Source organism: Podarcis gaigeae, assembly GCF_964106915.1.
Source record: "Podarcis gaigeae genome assembly, chromosome: 5".
Classification (NCBI taxonomy): domain Eukaryota; kingdom Metazoa; phylum Chordata; class Lepidosauria; order Squamata; family Lacertidae; genus Podarcis; species Podarcis gaigeae.
In genome coordinates this window covers 56063375-56084465 of record NC_139681.1, presented here as the reverse complement: position 1 = coordinate 56084465, position 21091 = coordinate 56063375, and the positions used below count along the sequence as shown (strand labels likewise).

The 21091-nt window shown below is 40.1% G+C and overlaps 2 protein-coding genes across 8 annotated transcripts in view; one reads left to right on the top strand and one right to left on the bottom strand.

Annotated features, from left to right (window-relative positions):
• Positions 1-10727, top strand: part of SLK (STE20 like kinase) — a 49172-nt gene extending 38445 nt beyond the window's left edge. For all 6 annotated transcript variants that reach the window (XM_083741551.1, XM_083741548.1, XM_083741550.1 and 3 more), the window contains 6 exons: positions 2581-2710; positions 3160-3284; positions 5752-5940; positions 6369-6494; positions 8593-8706; positions 8864-10727. In XM_083741551.1, the coding sequence (XP_083597677.1) occupies positions 2581-2710; positions 3160-3284; positions 5752-5940; positions 6369-6494; positions 8593-8706; positions 8864-9010 (831 nt within the window). In that variant the 3' untranslated portion in view covers positions 9011-10727. The remainder of the gene's footprint in view (positions 1-2580; positions 2711-3159; positions 3285-5751; positions 5941-6368; positions 6495-8592; positions 8707-8863) is intronic.
• Positions 10728-14862: 4135 nt separating this feature from the next.
• COL17A1 (collagen type XVII alpha 1 chain) overlaps positions 14863-21091 on the bottom strand; it is a 59261-nt gene continuing 53032 nt past the window's right edge. For both annotated transcript variants that reach the window (XM_083741535.1, XM_083741536.1), the window contains 4 exons: positions 20233-20373; positions 19432-19494; positions 17434-17505; positions 14863-16789 (listed from right to left, as the gene is read on the bottom strand). In XM_083741535.1, the coding sequence (XP_083597661.1) occupies positions 16740-16789; positions 17434-17505; positions 19432-19494; positions 20233-20373 (326 nt within the window). In that variant the 3' untranslated portion in view covers positions 14863-16739. The remainder of the gene's footprint in view (positions 16790-17433; positions 17506-19431; positions 19495-20232; positions 20374-21091) is intronic.

Here is a 21091-nt window from a genome sequence, read left to right as displayed (position 1 = left end):
TCCATTGTCCATCTAATTTCTTTGCTACATGTGCTTTTCCTGACGAGGATGAATAAATAGAATCACATAAGTTGATTTTGGGGGATTTGGGTAAATGGATTCCTCATTTTCCTCCTCCCCGACCCACTTGATAGAAGCTGCTGTTTAATCCCTTGTAGCTTTAGCATGTGGCATAAAGAAGCTGCTGTTAGGAAAAGAAGTTACCAATTCTGATGGATGTACAAATCTTCCTATTTGGTGCTTTCTGTTGGTTCTTGTGAGATGAGTAAGAACATCAGACATCGGACTTTGATAACATCTTCATCAAATTGGTCAGATGCAATTTGTCTGAAGATTAATAGCAAGTAAAGAATTGCGATCAGGGCGGATGATTTCTGTGCAACCTGGCCTGGAGGTGAACTTTGCAGATTTGTTATTTATTTTCTCATTTGTGTCCATAAATCACACGTCTTCCTTTTATATGAACCTTTTGAACTACAAGGACATCAGATGTGACTTACCCAATGCATAAAACATGGGCCTGTCTCAACATGAAGTGTCCCTGTTGTATTTGATACAAGATTTCTGCATAAATTTTATTATATAATAGAGAGAGATGTCCATAATACCATGGGCCCGCCCCACACCTGGAAATAATGTGTAAGTGTTCAGACATTGTTAGATTTCCACACAGCCTTCTTTCCGTTGGTGGAATGATCTGTATAGGATTGGATCAACTTCTAATGTAGGGCCAATATTTCTAGTTATTTTCTGAGCTTGTGACATCTGTTTTCATAAAGCTCCTTTCCACAAAGTAGGTGATAAATACTTCACATGTAACCACTTCCATTAAAATAGCTACACATGACTTGTTAGGTTAATCTTTGGAAGCCCTTTTCTTGTGTATGTGCACTGTTCAAAATGTGCATCTGGAAGCCATTGGCCTCATTTCCCCAGCATTTGCTTATCTACCAGCCTCACATTACACGCTATAGATGGTGCAGCTTAATAAGTACGTCAGTTGCCTAATGTGAAACTGTTTACAGTGCCATTGAGGAGCCAATCTTCTAAATTCTGGATTTTGAATTTTGGAAGTGTTTGGTCTTTTAGGCTATCACGTGTCCTCTACTTGGTCTGGGTATCTTGCTCTGAAACATGAAAATACAATGTTGAAAATATAATAGGCATCTTTATCTTGGAGAGGATTCATGCGGGCCAGAGGTTTCCCCAGACTTTGCACATGTTCTGTAAAAGACAGATGTACACATTCTAACCTAAACCTTTTCAGTATCCTTTGCACAGACATTGAATCAAGACAGTTCAATTGATTCTCAAGAGTAATTTGCCATCCATTGTTCACAGATAGCAAGAGAGAGCTGGTTCTGTGCAGCAAATATTCTTGTTTATATGAAGGCTTTTTTTACATGGGTTAAATCCCCTCCCCAGTTTCCATTTCTCCTTGAAAGTAATGATTGAGACAGAAAATACATTCTCATTCCACAAAATACATTAAACCTACCTTAGTCACAATAATTTTCAGCCATTTATTTATATTTGCTGTTCCTTGGACTATTCTGACCTTCATCCCACCCTGCTTTCTTCCTCCTTAAGTGATCCCAGCCATTTATGGATCATATAATGGACATGTCACAATAGCACTATGTACTGAATCTGATATGGCTATTTGTCAACATCAAGAAGCCTTTTAGAGTAAAGGCAGTGATCAATCCCAGCCCCCCAGGGATCATGAAATGGACACTTTTTACAGCTATTTTTGTAACAATCTACCAAAAAGAAAGAAACCAGAAAATTTCGGGGGGGTGGGGGGCTTTCTTTTAATTTTGAACAAGTTTTTTCTGAAGCAGCTCAGCCCTAATCTTGTCATTTGTTGCTTTCCTAAACAGAATTTAGTTTACTTGGTAATTTAATATAACTGCATTAATGATAATTTGCAAGCAAATTTGTATAAGATTTGAATATGGTCCTTAAATTAAATATTCTCTAAGTTGTGTGTGTTTTTTCCATATTTGCTGATTAGCATAAAGTCTGTAATGGCTTGGCATACAAAGACATAGCAGGGTACAGCAACTGATCTGACAAGCTACTTGCCCACGAAGAATTAACTTGGGCTGGCAAGTGGCTGCCCGTAAGGCTGTCTCATATATAATTGACCAAATTATATGTTTGCTGAAAAAGCAGTACTTGGTGGAGGGAAAAGAAAGAGAGAGAACTCATAGGGCCCATTAGTTTCCCAGTATAGGTTTGCTACTGTTGAGAAATGCATGTTTCTCCTCACACTTTATAGTGCTGAGCACTTCAAATGCTGTGGTAAGTACAGCAAGCTCACTTGCTGTGTAAATGTTTTAATTGACCCTTAGAAAATAATGTTGTGATTTGAATATGGGTTACCCAGGTTCAGATCCCTGTTTGAAGTTTGGCTTGTGGCAAAGTGTATGCATCTTTCGCTCTCCGCATATTGCGCCTTACCTGCTAGTTGTGAGCTAAAAGGCTGCTCCGAGATCCTTTAGAAGAAGGCTGTATACAAATGAAGACATCTCTGACTTGTGCATAATTTACTCAATTTGGCTTAATTTCTGATAGGAACAAGAGTTTGTACAGAAGCAGCAGCAAGAACTGGATGCATCGCTAAAGAAAATCATTCAACAGCAAAAAACTGAGCTAGCTACCATTGAGCGGGACTGTCTGAACAATAAGCAACAACTCATGAGAGGTATTTCTCCCTTTCCCCCCAGTGTTGGATTACTGTTCATCAACTTAAAGAAGCATTAAGGGCTCTGGGCACCTAGTACAGCTCACATGCAAGCCCCATGAAACTTGTGGAATGAGTCATGTCCTAAATTTATGTCCTTCTAGTGAAGGCATGAAAATCCACTGAAGACTGTAGCTGTACATAAGAGTCTTTATTAGGCAAGCAGAAAATGGTGTCCAGAATCTATTTTAAAATGGCTTGTCTGTTTCTGAAACAAACCTACTTATGTCTACAATTTTGGTGAATTGTCATTGGATAACTTGATGGGGAATAATTTCTTCAATGCATTTCTCCATTAAATATTTCATTGGGGTTATTCTGTTATTGATTGCTTCGTGAAATACATTGTATAAGGAATGTTTTGGGGGTGACTCCTCTGTAATTTTGACAGAATTTTTCTTCCCTTCTAGCCCGTGAAGCTGCAATATGGGAACTAGAAGAACGACACTTGCAGGAAAAACACCAACTGCTAAAACAGCAACTGAAAGATCAGTACTTCATGCAAAGACATCAGTTGCTAAAACGGCATGAAAAAGTTAGTGCAATCCTAGTTTGTCCTCTTTGCTGGCTCCAAATTCTGGATCAAATACATCCCGTCCTACCACATTTATTTATTTATTTATTTATTTATTTATTTATTTATTTATTTATTTATTTCCTTTTTTTCTTTAGTATTTATTTGATGCACTGATATTTAGTCCCAATGTCAAAACAGTGCCTTAAATTCAGGGAGGGAGGGACACACAAACACTTTAGACCACCATTTCCCAACCTCACAAGCGGGTCACAGTACCTGAGCAAGTGAGGTGCGGCCTTTATAAGTAAAACCCCAAAAAACTATTGCTTTTGCTCTGAACTGGTATGATGAATACTTCTTGCAGGTTTTTGTTTGCATATTATAATGCTGTGTTGGCACATGTAACCAAATGTCAGAATGCTGCTCCCACCCTAGCATGGAGGCAAGTTTGCTCCCTGCATTTCCCGAGAAGGCATAGGTGGTTTCTTCTGTGGAGGGGGGTTAGGAAATGGACATGTGCCTTTCTACCCCTAAAGTGCAAGGGCAGGTGTCAAGCTTTATAGGCTTGGCACCACCCTCAGTCCATCCTTCCTTGCTTAGTCAAACTAATAAATAAGATCATTATCTTATTTATCAATAATGATCTGAGACCATGTCTAAGAACCATCAAAACCTGCATCAACCTACTTGTTGACAAAATACAAGCTCAGCTACCCCATTGATACTCGCCAAAATGGACTTTTTCATGAATATAACTATTTAAAATATCCATAATTTGTTATATTAACACAGCGGTTTTTGAATAAAAGTTACAGCTTTTGAAGCAATATATTGCAGTCAGATAGCTGGTCTTACATTCCTATAAATAAAATTATGAATAGCATTATATTTCTTTAAATATTTACACAAATTTCATACCAATAGGGGTGTTAAGGAAAGTTTTCCTTGGATGCCTCAAGTAATGGTTATAAAATAGACAAAATTGCAGTTAAACAGATGGATGTTGAAGGCCTAAGCTGCAAAATCCATGTGACAATAAAAAGATGTGTTACTATACCAAGCAAATTTGGACTTGTGGGTCATTATACCCAAAGTAATAATAATAATAATAATAATAATTTATTATTTATACCCCGCCCATCTGGCTGGGCCTCCCCAGCCACTCTGGGCGGCTTCCATAAAAACCAAAAATACAATAAAATATCACACGTTAAAAACTTCCCTGAACAGGGCTGCCTTAAGATGTCTTCTGAATGTCAGGTAGTTGTTTATCGCTTTGACATTTGCTGGAAGGGCGTTCCACAGGGTGGGCGCCACTACCGAGAAGGCCCTCTGCCTGGTTCCCTGTAGCTTTGCTTCTCGCAATGAGGGAACCGCCAGAAGGCCCTTGGCGCTGGACCTCAGCGTCCGGGCAGAGTGATAGGGGTGGAGACGCTCCTTCAGGTATACTGGACCGAGGCCGTTTAGGGCTTTAAAGGTCAGCACCAACACTTTGAATTGTGCTCGGAAACATACTGGGAGCCAATGTAGGTCTTTCAAGACCGGTGTTATATGGTCTCGGCGGCCGCTCCCAGTCACCAGTCTAGCTGCCGCATTCTGGATTAGTTGTAGTTTCCGAGTCACCTTCAAAGGTAGCCCCACGTAGAGTGCATTGCAGTAGTCCAAGCGGGAGATAACCAGAGCATGCACCACTCTGGCAAGACAGTCCGCAGGCAGATAGGGTCTCAGCCTACGTACCAGATGGAGCTGGTAAACAGCTGCCCTGGACACAGATTTGACCTGTGCCTCCATGGACAGCTGTGAGTCCAAAATGACTCCCAGGCTGCGCACCTGGTCCTTCAGGGGCACAGTTACCCCATTCAGGACCAGGGAATCCTCCACACCTGCCCGTCTCCTGTTCCCCCAGAAACAGTACTTCTGTCTTGTCAGGATTCAACCTCAATCTGTTAGCCGCCATCCATCCTCCAACCGCCTCCAGACACTCACACAGGACCTTCACTGCCCTCACTGGTTCTGATTTAAAAGAGAGGTAGAGCTGGGTATCATCCGCATACTGATGAACACCCAGCCCAAACCTCCTGATGATCTCTCTCAGCGGCTGCATGTAAAGGGTAGAGAATCACTGGTTTAGACAATAAATAAATGAAAACTATGAGTGATGGTAGTAGGTAAAAGGAGAGCTGCAAATTTTGAAATGATATGATTTAATGATCTTTTCAGTTGGCTGAAATTTGTATGTTGTTATTACTGCTGGTTGACTAACCAGTTATTTTTTAAAAAAAAGATTTATCTTCAGTTTTTCTGATACAGAAAATTTAATTATGATGTGTTTTATTTGCACAGGGTAAAATGTATATTAAATACTTTAAATGTACTGTTGAAATGGCGACGAGACCGCATTGGCCTATTTATTCTGAACGTTTGTAAGTGATGCCAGTAAAGGTTTGATATATAAAATGCATTTCCCCTCATTTTTTTTTAAAAGGAAACAGAACAGATGCAAAGATATAACCAGCGGCTTATTGAGGAATTAAAAAACAAGCATACCCAGGAAAGAGCTCGATTGCCCAAAATCCAGCGTAGTGAAGCAAAAACTAGGATGGCAATGTTTAAAAAGAGCCTAAGAATTAACTCCTCAAGCACTCCGGAACAAGATCGTGAAAAGATTAAGCAGGTAAAGCAATTATTTTAGACAAAGGGGTAATCTGCATACACACATTATGCAGTTCTGTGAAACTCTCAGTTCAAAATCTGATGAGTCCAAGTCTCTGGAAGTGATGTCATCAACTATGTGTGTGTGCTTGAAGCTGATTTACTATTAACCTATTGAATCTAGTGGGCCAATTAGAATTGGTTTAAGAACCAAGTCATATTGTTGCTTATGTGTTTTGTGGATCAGATTCTTCAGGTAAGATCCACATTTATCCAGTATGTACTAAGAATGAACCAAGAAGGTTTTTGCAAGCCCATGTTTTTTCAAATCTGTCTAATATTAATTATTTCAATATACTGTTTTTGAATGTTACACTGTCATTTAATTATATGCTTGAGTCTATAAACATTTTTAAAATTCTAATTTAAGTCCTCCTGTTTCTCTGAAAGTTTGCTATTCAGGAAGAAAAAAGGCAAAAAAATGAGAGACTGGCTCAACATCAGAAACATGAAAATCAAATGCGAGACCTCCAGCTGCAGTGCGAAGCCAACATTAGAGAATTACATCAGCTGCAGGTTAAACAATGTTAATCCCAAATGTGCCCCTTTATGTTATTTATACATGGGATAGGTCTGTTTTGAGTGTGATGGCACTTTGTGTGCTGCAGTTACATGTGACACTTTGTAGTTGTGGTACTACACACAGTGTTTCTGTTCTTTGTTTGTTTGTTTTTTACAAATGAATCTGCACCAGTTTTTCTTTCCAAGGCCCTCCTCTAAGTCTCCACACCTTCTGAAGTCAGGTGGGTGATATCCAGAAAGAGGGCCCTTCTCTGTGGTAGTGACCTGCATGTGGAATGCCCTTCTTTGTGAGATTTATGTGCCAATGAGTTTGGTATCTTTTTGGTGTTAGGTGAAAACATCTCTTATTAATCCAGATCTTCCAGCATGTCTCTTAGCTGGGTTTAGCTGCGGATTTGTAGCAGTGTTACAGTTTTGTTATTGCTATGATCTCTTCTAACTTTTTCAACTGCATGAAGTACCGTATTTTTCCCTCTATAACACGCAGATTTTTTCTCCTAAAATGGAAGGTGAAATGTCTGTGCGTGTTATAGAGCGAATGTGTGGTCCCTGGAGCCGAAAAATCAGGCAAAAATCAAATCGCGCTTCACGGAGAAGGGAAACCTGAAAAGAGGAAGCGGCTGCTTTCCTGCATTCTGCCTCAGGGTCTTACTGCCCACCCTCCTCTGTTTCGTTGCTGTGTTTGCTGAAACGGAACAAAGAACAGGGAAAGCCCCTCCCCTCCAGGCAAGCAGAGGGGAAAGCAGATTCCTCTCTGTGCTCCGGTGCTGCTAATTCCTCTCTGTGCTCCGGTGCTGCTGGGGGAGAGGGGGGGGGAGGGAGAGAGAGGGGGGAGGGAGAGGGAGAGAGAGAGAGAGAGATTGCTGGCTTGGGTGGGGGGAAACATTTGCCTTTCTTTCCTCCCTCCCGTTAAATCCCTCTCCTGCATTCTTAGCCAGCTGCTTCTCTGCACACCCCTCTCATGTCCCTTCTTTGTTTTTCCTTCGCTCCCCACTTAAAATGTGGTTACAAAGCATAGATCCACATGGATCCTCAGGATCTTTGCATTGGGTCACCCCAAATTCACCATCAGATCACATAGCATGTCCATGGCTACAGCCCGCACCCAAAAAACCATGCACCCACTGTTGCCTGGGGCTGCAATGGTGCAAAAACATGGTTTAAAGCATAGATCCACATGGATCCTCAGGATCTTTGCACTGGGTCACCCCAAATTCACCATCAGATCACATAGCACGTCCATGGCTACAGCCTGCGCCACAGCATGAAGCACAAAAATGATACATCCACTGTTTCATTCAGAATGTTTTTTCCCTTGTTTTCCTCCTCTAAAAACGATGTGCGTGTTATGGTCAGGTGCGTGTTATAGAGCGAAAAATACGGTATATTTGTGTATCAACATTTTCCTGTGCTACATGTAGCTGTGGAAATTTTGGCAAACTGAAGACCAGGGAATATTTATACACAAAATGGACTTTGTACAGAGTGTAGAGAGAAGCAGTGCTTTTTTTCTGGGGGGATACAGGGGTATACATACCCCTAAACATTTTGTGAATCTAAGTTTGGCCTCATTGAGGGGCAGTATTTCAACATGAGTAGGAAAATGAGAGTACCCCTAAATATGTTTTTTAGGAAAAAAAGCACTGGGGAGAAGACAACATGAGGTTTTTGGATGGGCTGATCTCATAAAAGCTATTACCTTTTTATTGAAATAGAAGAATTTCTGTGTGTGAGAACCAATTCTGATAGATTGCATAACTTTTTGCAACTTAAAAAAAAATGTGGGAAAACCCGTCAGTCTGCACTATAAATCTTGTGATTCTAGCTCTGAGATACGTTCATAGTTTTAGCTTCAGATAAAGTTTTTAAAAACCATAATACATATTCTTCATGCCCTGTTTGAAGAATTCAAGTAACAGTTTCTATTGAAAAGCTAAAATCTTGATAGAGAACATTGCTATGTAAGAATTATCTTGGCTACTGTACAGATTAAGCTAATTAAAGAATTAGGTCAGCATATGCTTCTATACAAGTAGCCAAATGTCTAATCTGATTTAGTTTTACTAAAGGATTATCTGTATCCCATTTTCAGAATGAGAAATGCCACCTGCTGGTTGAACACGAGACTCAGAAATTAAAAGAGCTGGATGAGGAACATAGCCAAGAACTTAAAGAATGGCGAGAGAAACTGAGACCAAGGAAAAAGGTAATGCAGATTGACTTTGAATCTCTAATAGAATATTATATTCTATACTAATACTATATGGGGCACTTGGTTTTGTAGCTTGTCTCTGATAGATCAAAAGCTAACACCAAGCTCATCATGTTTATTTTGTTTAAATGTTCTTGTTGTTTGGCATTAGACATTAGAAGAGGAATTTGCTCGTAAACTTCAAGAACAGGAGGTTTTCTTTAAAATGTCTGGAGAATCAGAATGCCTTAATCCATCAACGCAAAGCCGGATTTCTAAATTCTACCTAGTCCCTAGCCTGCACTCCACTGGATCATAAATTTGGAGCCTCTGTGAGGTGGCTTTGGGTGCGTCTTTCAGCTTCTCCTCTTCAGCTTCTGTCACAATGAAATCTAAACTCTGCATCCAAGAACCTCAGTGGAACTCCATCCACCTTCAGTGGAGACAATCAGTGATATCAGATATAGAAGCACAAATGTTGGTCTTGAAATCCAATATGATATATTTCATGTATTTCAAGGATAGCCATTTGAAAACTGGACTGAAAAAAATGTATCCAACTGTGTTGGCACTGGAAAGCAAGCCTAAACTATTAAAGATAATCTGCAATGCCCCAGGAATAATTGTAGAGGATTCTTAGGCAGATATACTACTACTCATTTAACCAAATATTTGTTGTGTTATGCCCATTACCTCGTGAGGAAATGGGTCACTAGCCTCATTCAGTGCCTGAAACCTGTAAACATGCTGGGTTTTTGTTTTTTAAAGAGGATCATGTTTCTTTATCACTAAAGAAGCCCTCGTTACTGATATTACTGTAACAGAAATGCTTGCCGCTGCCACAATTTTTGTCAAATCCTTGCACTAAAATATGTAAAAGTTTAAAAAAGAGTACTCCTGTCTACTTTAAAATATACACCTTATTCCTCTACAAACTGAAATAAAACAATATCATTTATTTCTCAAGAAAAAGTGTGCAAAAATTGCACCCCCATTCTCACTCCCACAATTAGAGAAACGTGAACTGAATGGATTCTCTCCTTACTCAAAGTAGCAGTTTTGAAACTCCAGAGCAGAAAATGGCTGTGACTGTCCCCGTTCGTACAAATCAATGCTGATGACTGGATTGCAAGGCATGTTTTCTTTCAAAATGTATGTTGATCTATAGAAGGATTTAAGTTACATGTATAGACAAACGTTTAATCTGCTTCATTGTTTTACCATGAAGTAACTAAAGTTAAATGGTTTTATTTCTAAAATTCATAGTTGTATTATAACTTATTTGCTGTGGGGGTGGTATAGAAATATTTATCATGTTGTTGGCAGGAGATGTGCCTGCATTAAACAGCAGCTGCTGTCTTTTCAGGCTTCAGATCTGAGTCATATCAAAAACAGTATTGTAGACTGTCCTTTTGATATGCCAAAGTTAGATTTGTAATATAAATGTTGGTTGCTTCCTGTTTTTTCGCAGCCTAATCTTTTAGTAGGCAGCTTTGAATAATCAATTGTAAGTTTTCACATTTGCAGTCTTTTCATTAAATGTGAATACTGTCCAATTTCTTACAAATTTTATATTATGTCAGCAGCATTCCTGCATGTGAAGGAAGCAGATTATAAAAATATATAGTACTTTAATCAAGTGTGCTCAATACTTTGGCTACTGAATCCAGATACTGTGGTTGATCTTATCAGATCAGATTGTTTAATTGTGACAGTATAGTAAACATACTTTGAAGATGCATGTTTCAGTTAAATTTTGTTTTCCTTTAATCATAATCTACCTAACAAATATTTCATAGCTAGCCTTAATACTTCACATTTTATTTTATAAATATGTATTGTGTACCAGGTTGTACATTCGCATATACATCACCTAGAATGTGGCATTTTGCTCTTTACAAAGTTCTGAAATCTGTTTATTCTGAATTGTTTTGGTGGGAAAGTTTTCAAAAGCCTTTACTTTTTTTTAAAGTCACCTTTACGAAATAACTAGTATTGATTATAACATTAAATACTGTTTCTATCTGTTTAAAAAACTCTTTAAAAATCTCAAGTTTGTGGATTCCTTTGGGGAGTTGTGTGTGTTGTGTGCTAGTCTGAAAGGATTCTGTGGTGTTGCTGTTTCTTGGGGTACCAGAACCAAAATGAGCACCAGAACTCGGTTTCTTCCTATATTGATAATTGCCTGGTGGCATTCTTCCATCATCATTGCCCTGTGTTGCATATAAAGTGTTCATTTCTTTGCATGTTTCACATGCTACAAAATCAGACCTTTATTATCCCAACATGGTTCCCGGTGTCATGACACATGATGTTAGGGTCAGGTGCCAAACCATGGTTCAACTGTCAGAAATGTGCGTGTGTTTTTCCCCTTGTACTTGCATACTCTGGTTCTCTCTTTATTTTCCAATTCATGGTAATCCTAGGTTTCCATGACATCAAAATCAGTGGTGCTATGGTTACTATATACCGGAAATTGATCTAGAAGCAACTTGATTTGTATATACAGTACATTTGTTGCATTTTATCCAATTTGGTTATTCCTGGAAACCAGGGATAACCAGGTCCTGCAGGAGGAAATTAGAATATAAAAGGGACTCTACAAACAAAGGGAGAGTCAAACCATGCTGTGTGTATGTGATGTCTGAACCTAGCCACAAATTGACAGGGTAAAGGCTGGCAGTCAGATAATGCATTAATTAGAGAGGCCCCATGAGAGGGGTCTGCCCTTTGTGCCACCAAGTTCCCCACCATTATAAAAGCAGGTTTAATTGTACAAAAAAGTTGCATTTTTGTTTTGTGTTTGGCTCCCCCTCCTGGCTGAAACTTTGAGCACCTGCACCTGATTGGTTTCCCTGTTCAGGGAAGTTTTTAATATGTGACATTTTAGTGTATTTTTCATCTCTGTTGGAAGCCGCCCAGAGTGGCTGGGGAAACCCAGCCAGATGGGCGGGGTACAAATAATAAATTATTATTATTATTATTATTATTATTAATAATAATAATAATAATAATAATAATAATAATAATAATAATATTATTCCCTATGGAGGTACACAGTGGAGTTTATTGAAAATGATATCAAGATATGGCTTTGATTTGATGACGTGAGAAATGGCTTCCTTCACAGATAATCTAATGAAGGAAAATACACTGCCATTAATATTGAAGCTCAGTTTTGTTGCTCTACTTACTACAAGGGCACCAAAAAACCCTCATAATTCTGAGCTAAGCTGATTATGTCAAAGGAGAAAACTTTTTACTGAATCACTTTCTTTATTTTAGCTTGTCAGTTGCAAGAATCATACCACCTAAGGTCAGTTTGCAGTTCCTGTCACCTATGGATGGAAGAGGTCTCCAAGCAGATTGTGTTGCTGCAGCTTGGAGGCAGGAAATGCCCAAAACTTCTACAGAAAACTTTTCTGCTCTCTTTGTGTTGAGGCTCAGTCCATTTCCTGTCTCAACTCGGAGAAACATTCTGTTTGGAATCTTTAAGGCTTTTCCTTTATAGCCAACCTGTTGTTTTTTCTCCTTTTTATATTGAGTCTTTTGTTCTTATTTGTTTTCTACAGCTGCTCTTCTTCTCTTTTTCTCTTACTGTGTAAAAAAGAAAAAGGAAAAATTCCCTCACCTTTCCTCACTGTTTCCTGACTTTTTTTCTTTCCCTCCCTTTCTAAGCTCCATCCTGAGCTGTGAGGCTAGGATTTTCCACTTTCTCATTATGGGGAAGACAGACAAACCCCTACAGTTCCGGCCTACTTCTTTGAAGGGGGGGGGGGAGCCGAGTTTTGGGGTTGGGGCCACATTTGGCAGTAGCTGCAGCAAGCATCCAGGGGGCCGCTATTTCTGAAGATCCCAGGGAGGGCCCTTGCAAGTGCAGCCTCTTCCTTTGAGTCCTGTGCAAGGGACACCCAGTGTTAATTTTCTAGAAAAAGAGGTGCTGGACTCACCACGAACACCTCCCTTGTTCTCTTATATTGGCAATAGTGCCTACCTGAGAGGGGCTGAAATGGAGTTCTGGTGAGTTGCGGCTGGGAGGGAAACGGGGGATATCATCCTCTGCTGCTTCATTGAGTCCTAAACCAACCAGATCTGAGACTACAACATCTGGAGGCAGCAAGGAGCGAAGAAACGGGCAAGCATAATGGCGGCCGTTCCTGAGGAGATGCAATCCATGCCCGGTGAACGACAGGCACTTTCCTCACTGAGCCCTCAGGCTCAGCATGGGAAAGTAATACATATTCCGTTGTGTTAGTCCTTGTGGATTTTGTTGGTTTCCAGAATGGTTTTTCTCCCACTTTTTCTGGTTGTTTCCTATTTTGTACACATTTTATCACATTTTGTGCTGTTGAGTTTTGTTTTCTCCTGAGCTGTTCAAGAAATAGGACTGAGCCTCAACAGGAAGAGAGCAGAAAACTCATATAGGCATTTCCTGCCTCCAAGCTGCAGGGCAGGCAACGCAATCTGCTTGGAGCCCTCTTTACATCCTCAGTGAAATACCATTCATGGTAAGAACAACTTTTCCTTTATCCTACTTTCATTTAAATCAGTGGAACATAGGAATACTGTTGGATCTTAAGATTCTAAATAATCTCTTTGGAAATTGATGCTACTGATTTCTTCTGGAGCACACATTTTTTATTCTTGCTAAGGTGTTACTATTTGTTTTCTTTAGAAAAGCTTCTTACCAAAGCACGAGTTCTGGCCCCTTGAAAGTGCTATTTTAAGGGTTGGGATGTGGTTTCTTTTATCTCTAGGCAGAGATACAATAAAATTTCAGAAGGAAGAATGTCAATTCAGTTAGTGCTGTACTTGAAGTATTTGCCTGTGAGCCGCCTACTCTTGGTAGTAAACTTTTTTTTAATTGGTGAATTAGAATTATATCTGCCCCTGCCCCCACAAGCTTTGAAAGTTCATTTTCATTTGAAAGCATAGGAAGTGAAGCCCATATATTTCAAACAAAATATACTGCAAGAAAGATCTGTAGAATCAGGACTGTGGTCCATTACCTATTTTGTAGGAATCTATACTTTTCTTCCACTAGCCCTGTTCTTTCTGTGTCTTGAAAGAAAAGGGCTGTTAATGCCAAAAACCACACTGGCCACTGCATTTTGTACCAGCTGCAGCAAGGGTGTAGATAGGACACAAGCACAGGCAATTCTGACCACAGCTGCCACCACTTGGATGGCAGCTGAAGGACTTAGGTATGTTTTGCCTGATAATGAGAATGAGAGGAGAGATATTAGCCATCTTCAAATATTTAAACGCTTTTTTGCCACAGAAAACCAAAATTCAGATAAATGACTGAAAATATTTTGATGCTCTTAAGGATGCAATCCTGTGCATGTTTAAAGGTAAAGGGACCACTGACAATTAAGTCCAGTCGCGAACGACTCTGGGGTTGTGGCGCCCATCTCGCTTTACAGGCTGAAGGAGCCGGCATTTGTCCGCTTCCACAGTTTTTCCAAGTCATGTGGCCAGGATGACGTAAGCCGCCCCTGGTGACACCAGAGCAGCGCACAGACACACTGTTTACCTTCCTGCTGGAGCAGTACCTATTTATCTACAGTGGTACCTCGGGTTACAGACGCTTCAGGTTACAGACTCCACTAACCCAGAAATAGTACCTCAAGTTAAGAACTTTGCTTCAGGATGAGAACAGAAAGCGTGGTGACAGTGGGAGGCCCCATTAGCTAAAGTGGTGCTTCAGGTTAAGAACGGACCTCTGGAACGAATTAAGTACTTAACCTGAGGTACCACTGTACTTGCACTGCGTGCTTTCGAACTGCTAGGTTGGCAGGAGCTGGGACCAAACAACGGGAGCTCATCCTGTTGTGGGGCCTCAAACCGCCAACCTTCCAATCGGCAAGTCCAAGCAGCACAGTGGTTTAAACCGCAGCGCCACCCATGTCCCTTAGCTGGAAGTAAATCCCACTAAGCTAAACAGGAGTTCTCAGCAGCTATGTATAGCATTGCACTTGAAAGATAATGTTAAGAAGAAACATGGGCACTTTGTATCAAAACAAAATGGGGTTTGAAAGAGGGAAACACATTTTTTCCATTCATCTACCAAATGACTCACCCTTGCCTACCTGTATAATATGCAAGCATATCAGGAAACATAGTGTAAACCACACAGCTCATGGGAGAGAGGAAGAAAGAAACTTAACACATTGGAAGTAACTTTATTTTTAAAAAAGTAAATGTCTCAGTAACAGATTCAGCTGGTTTAAATGCACAACCAATTGCTTGATCGGTTGAAAATACTATTTAATATGATGTTTGTTCCAAAGTTGCAAAACCAGAGAAACAGTATGCCAGTTACAGGAAATTCATCTTACCCTGTTTGGAATCCCTTGAGCACAAGTCATCATGTCAAGGGTCACAGATCCAGACATAATTAGTGCACTTAAGGGCTTATATGTAATTCTAAGTCCCTTAGCAAACAGCTCCCAAGCTCAGTACCATGTCACAAACTAATTTTGATTAGCTACCTAGGTATGTTGGAATTCATGGAGAAAAAAGTTCGAAGCCCCACTGGACACATTTAGTGGAAGTCTTAGGTCACACCAGAAAGCCATGCAACTATCTACCTCTTTGTATTGTAGAAAACTGGTTTTTATTTCACAAGATGGCGAACTGCAGCTATCAATTTCTACTTACATGTTTGATAAGGATGGAGGCAATAGGTAACCTGTCCAGGAAATGTGTATTTCTAGCACTGGTGTTAATTTTTCTAATTTGATCTTCCTTGATCTCTTAGCTAAATTCTGAATCTTTTGCTATCAGTTATGGAACACTAAATTTGTATCTTGAAGCAAATGGAGGAATTAAGGTTGACCTATATCCAGCAATGTTTTTAACAAATTACAATTCCGTAACATCTTGAGATGTGTCGCAACATCAGGATTTACATTGATAAATTTCCTATGGCCCAAAAACATGTCCCTCCAGACTTAGCTATCACTTTATTGCTGCCATGATCGCATGTATAATAACGGGATAGAGTATTCACACTATACAACATTAGTTTCTTGATATGTTGATATGATTTAGGACACATGAAAATAAACTTTATTGACTTTGCACAGACTCGGGCATGTTGCCTAAATTCCCCTTGCTGCACATCATTCTATGCTAATAGGGATTGCCGCACCTTAAAAACAACAGATGGCTTAGGAGAAGCTCACTGCAAGCAGGCAGTAGAGGAAGAAATGGTCATAGATAAAACTGCTCACTTTTGAAGGTGGGCAGGCTGCTGTACTTATATGCATAAGCTTCCCTGACTTTGTCTGTCATAATACTTCAGTGTCTGGTTTCTGTTGAAGTGAGGCTAGAGTGTAAACAAGCTCTAATCAGGAAGCTTTATATTAAAAAGGCACTTTTATAGTAATTAAAACCACAGCAGACATTTTAAAAATTGTTTCCAACAAAGTGCTTATATACTAACAGCCCCAAGGTCCTTCACATTTTTGCAATGCATTTTATAACAGATTAAGTGGATTTAATAATAATAAAGTGTAGCCTATGGTTATGCATCCTGCTAGCATATAGTTGAGTATTATCACAACTGGCATAGCCTTTACTCTTAAATCCATATTCTTGATTATTTTGGATATGCTTTCTCCTACTTCAAAGGAAGATACATAACCTCTGACTCCAATCCTTTCAACTTAGGTTGAGTTTCTGTTTAAGATTTCTCATGCTAATCTTCATCCAGAGAAACTAAAGTGTGAGTTTCCTGGGGAGTAAGTTACAACTTTTGAGGCTATGCTGTTATAAAATCCTTGGGTTTAGATGAGGGCTATACTCTGTTCCAGCCAATTCATATGGGACAACAAGCAAATGAGCCATTAGTTCAATATGTACTACTGGAAGCCACCCATATCTTATAAATAAGATAAAATGTTATGAAAACCATTCCCAAAGTACCAAGTGTTAGTCGTCACTTGCTGGAAGTCACTGGAAACGGGGGTTTTGTCTCCACTGAGATAAAAAAGCAACCATAAGCAGCTGAGAAATCTTCTGCTCAAATTTGTGTTCTTAGATTAGACCCCAATGCTTCTCCTTTTCCTTCGGCCAACATACACTGCTTCACCTAAGAGAGATGGAATAAGATGAAGAAAGTGTTACTTTACAGGTACAAGTACACATTTTCCCAACTTTCATGCTACTGTTAGGAACTAAAGAGCAGCGCACTTTGGCCTCTGCCATTTGCCATGGAACAAGAACCACTGCACTTCCAACTGTCCCTCAGGATGGGGAGGCCAAGGAAGGAGCTGCCTGAAAGACCACTTGGCTCCAACTGTCCTGGGACTGCAGAAGCAAGCAAGGATACTCGTGACTGCAGCCACAGGAACAGAAGCTATCAGCCGCTATTCAAGCAAGGGAAGATCAATCTGGCCACATCCTCAGCCTCTTCCCTCAATTCCCCTTCCATTGTGTGTTGTGTTTTTTTCATTTGTAAACTTAATTGCAGGTTCTTCTTTTCATTTACGTAATCCACTTTGGGAGACACCAGTTGTCTGAGAAGCAGGATAAAATAAATAAACTTTGCTTGAGGCCATTGCCTATGTATGGGTCTCTGAAAAAAGTGGGGGAAGGTTGACTCTCACAATACAGGTGACTACACTAGAACTATGACAAACGCTAAGTCTTCATGCTTGGACCTGCGCTAGGCTTCCCCATCATGGTACTGGTCAAATCCAAAATACACTCCTTTCTAATTTGAAAAACAAATACCTTTCTCGCCCTTTTCACCCCTTGGTCCTCTTGGGCCTTGGCGGCCTGGGGGGCCCATTGGTCCTATGTCACCTAGCAGAGGAAAGAGAAATGATATTTTACTCGATTGAGATTGCTACTCATTTAAAATAGTTCAACTACAACACAGGCCCACTTCTTGAAGAGTGCATCTTCCAAAGCTGACCCCATGCGTTATCCCAAGTATGCCATAGAGAATGATGAAGCATATTTCTCAGATCACACACAACATGGCCAAATGATGCAAGTCTGTCATTTGCGTAGTTGGGCTAGTCCCGTGAGGATAATTTCTCTACAGAACGTGCTCATTCACTCGGGGGTGCCGGACATCTATGGCACATGTTACTATTCAAAAATTAAGGTGAAATGCACACATTTTCAAATAGCATTTTACAGAGAGAATCTTAACTATCCAGATACAGAAAACAATATGGTTACAGCAAGATAATCATCCATTGTGGCAACAGTTAGGCTTTGTCTGAATCCTCAGTAGACCAAGCCCATAATAACCACCTTATAATGCCTAACAAATGGAAGAAGTGAAACAAAGTTTTTTTAAAAAAATTCCTGTATATGTAAACTGAATCAGAAAAATGTGTGTAGTTTAAAATGGCGCTCCTCCCAGATTTTCTTTCTTTAGCAAACAACCTGCGTGACACATTAGTGACTATGTTGTGAAAGTGTTCAGAAAACAGCAATTTAGATACATTAATGGGAACCTTAGTGATGTCAGCTGAATTCAATTATCTCTTCTATCAAATAATTATTTGTTTTCTGCAAGTTCAGATTAAACATTTGTGTGTGAGAGATATATTTTCTATTTCATACAAATGATAAGGTAAACTCTTGTTCACAAATGCTAGTTCTGAGATAAATTCATATCTAAGGTGTCCCAGGACTTTGCCTTTGTAGGAAAAGGATTAAGTTTAATTAATACAGCAATTAAAGGGTTAAAAACACCCTGTACTATTTTTACTTTGGAAACTTCCAAATGTGGGCTAAACATTGCAAATGGACAGCTGGAAACAATTTTTTAAAAAATCTTACCAGATTTTCCATGGAAACGCTAAACCCAGATTAAGATATGGGGAAGGATACAGATTGGTATTTTTATGCCAACACAGTTGGTGCAAGGGGCAGATGTACACTTAAAGCACATTCAATGCACATTTAAAGCACATGATTCCCAAAGAATCCTGGAAGCTGCAGTTTGCCAAGCATCTTGAAATCATAGCTTTCTGAGGGGCAAATTATAGTTCCCAGAATTCTTTGGTGTAAGCCTTGCAATTAAAATCTGCTTTAAATGTATGGTATGCATGCAGCCTGTGTCTTTATCACAAGACTCTAAGCTGTTTCTGCAGCAACTTATTAACAATGCTTTGGGGGAAAAAATGCTTAAAAGCTGAGCAGGCACACCTCTGTTAGGTAACAAGCATATCAGCATTTAAAAGTAGGAACTCCTGCCTGGGAACAGGCAGGTAGCCAGAATATGCAAACTTGTTCACAGGCAGGATTAAACAAAGGAAATTCAGCATCCGCCCACACCAGCAGGACAGGGCTGCTTTGCAAGCTCCCAAAAAGGATTGCTGCTCTTAAGATGGCCAGCTTCAAATATCTCAAGGGCTGCCACATAGAGGATGATGCAAGCTTGTTTTCTCCTGTTCCAGAGGCCAGGACCCGAACCCAAACCTCCATGTTACAAGAAAAGAGATTCCGACTAAACATTAGGAAGAACTTTCTGACAGTAAGAGCTGTTTGACAGGTCTCCACAAGAGGTGGTGGACTCACCCTCTGAGGTTTTTAAGCAGATGTATGATCTAGCTGAGATTCCTCTGGATCCTTTCCTAATTACAATTCTATGATTCTATGACACCATGTCAGACTAGCCATGGAGGCTACTTGTACAGGGGGAGGAGCCATCCATCTCCCTGCCTCCCTCCTGGATTCTCAAGTTGGCAAGTGTGGCATCCAACTTCTTACCTTTGGGTCCTGGGAATCCTATCTCTCCTTTCTGTCCAGGTGCACCTGGGATAGTTCCATAAGCTGTAGAAAACAAACAACATCATGTTTGTGGATATCTGCTCTTATTGTAAATATAAGAACGTCCATAATGAAAAGCTCTGTGCTTTTGGCCCATTTAGCAAAGTAATTCAACACTGCAAAGCCAGAAGGATCCAGGTTATGAAATCAAGGTAAGCCATATCTGAGGAACTGCCTCCTCTTCTAATGGGGTAGAAATGCAGGTTGTCACAAGGCTATATTCTACTACACACTGCCTCTTTATTGAGCATTCATCATGATTTGTACTCATCAAGTTGTTGCAGCAGTTACACACAATCCCACTTTCAATACCATTTGTGCCTGCAAAAGTTTTGGCATGTCATACTGCTTCGTTTCCAGGCAGTGCATGTCCCATAGCTTCCTGCTGAAACCCTGTAACTTTCTGTACCACAAACATTCCAAGAATATTATTATTTTGTGGTTGCACTATATACGGCAAGAGTGCCCCTTGAGAAGGCACTAATGTATAACATTGAGGGATTATTGCAAAACAACCAGTATAGGGGAATGATGTGTAGACCGTCCAGTATGCATCCACCATTAACACACTACTATTGCATCAACGACATGTTGCAGAATGCACCTGCCAAAAAAAAAATCCACTAATCTGGAGTGGTCCCTAAACTACTCCCTACCCAGTAAAGCAGCAGCTGCAGTATTTCATTTCATTTAAAATCTCTGTATATCCTAAATTAAAATGACAACTGGGATGTGACTTACTTCTGAAGAATTCCATGAGGTCCGCAGTGATATTGCCATAGGATGCAAACACTTTGCTGATGCCTGGAATGCCAGGAGGCCCTGGAGGCCCAGGTGGTCCTTGTACAGCATAAGTCATCATGTCCTGCAGAAGCCCTCGGCCTGGGAAATTAGAACATAAATTTGAAATAGAGTATACGAAGGCTGACGTGACCAATTTCACCCCTTGGCTCTTCAAAATGCTTTGTGTCCAGCAGTGAAAATCCCATTCGATAAAGCAGGGGTAGGCAACCCCTAATTCTGATCAGTCCCAGTTAGCATAGTCAATGAACAAAGATGATAGCAGTTGCAGTTCAGAACATTAGGAGGGCCACCAGTTCTACATCCTTGCTACAAAGTCAGAACTCAATGAAGCATCTCTTCCCACCCCCCGCACTTTGAAGCTGTGGCATTTTCCTGTACTACTTTTAAAGCATCCGTAACACTCCAGAAAAAGACTCAGCCCATAGCTGAAGCATTGTACTTCAGCCTTCACCAACCTAGTACCCTCCAGATGTTTTGGCCTACAACTCACATCAGCCCTAGTGCTGGTGAAGGATTCTAAGTTAGGAAACTGATTTAATGTTTTGATCCTCTGGGGAAACTTTTTGCACCAATCCTGCTGAGCACATATATTATATGAAACTGTTCTGCTGTGATAATCCAAGATCTAGCAGTCCAGGAAGGAGCCTGCTCCTGGGATTTCCCTCAGAGGTACATACAGCACGTTTCAATTTAACATTTCTCATGTGTGCACTTTTAGGGTCATTTCAAAAAAGAATATTCCCTTAGAATAGCTCATGGAATCTACACTGCATATATTCAAAGGAGTGGAACACAA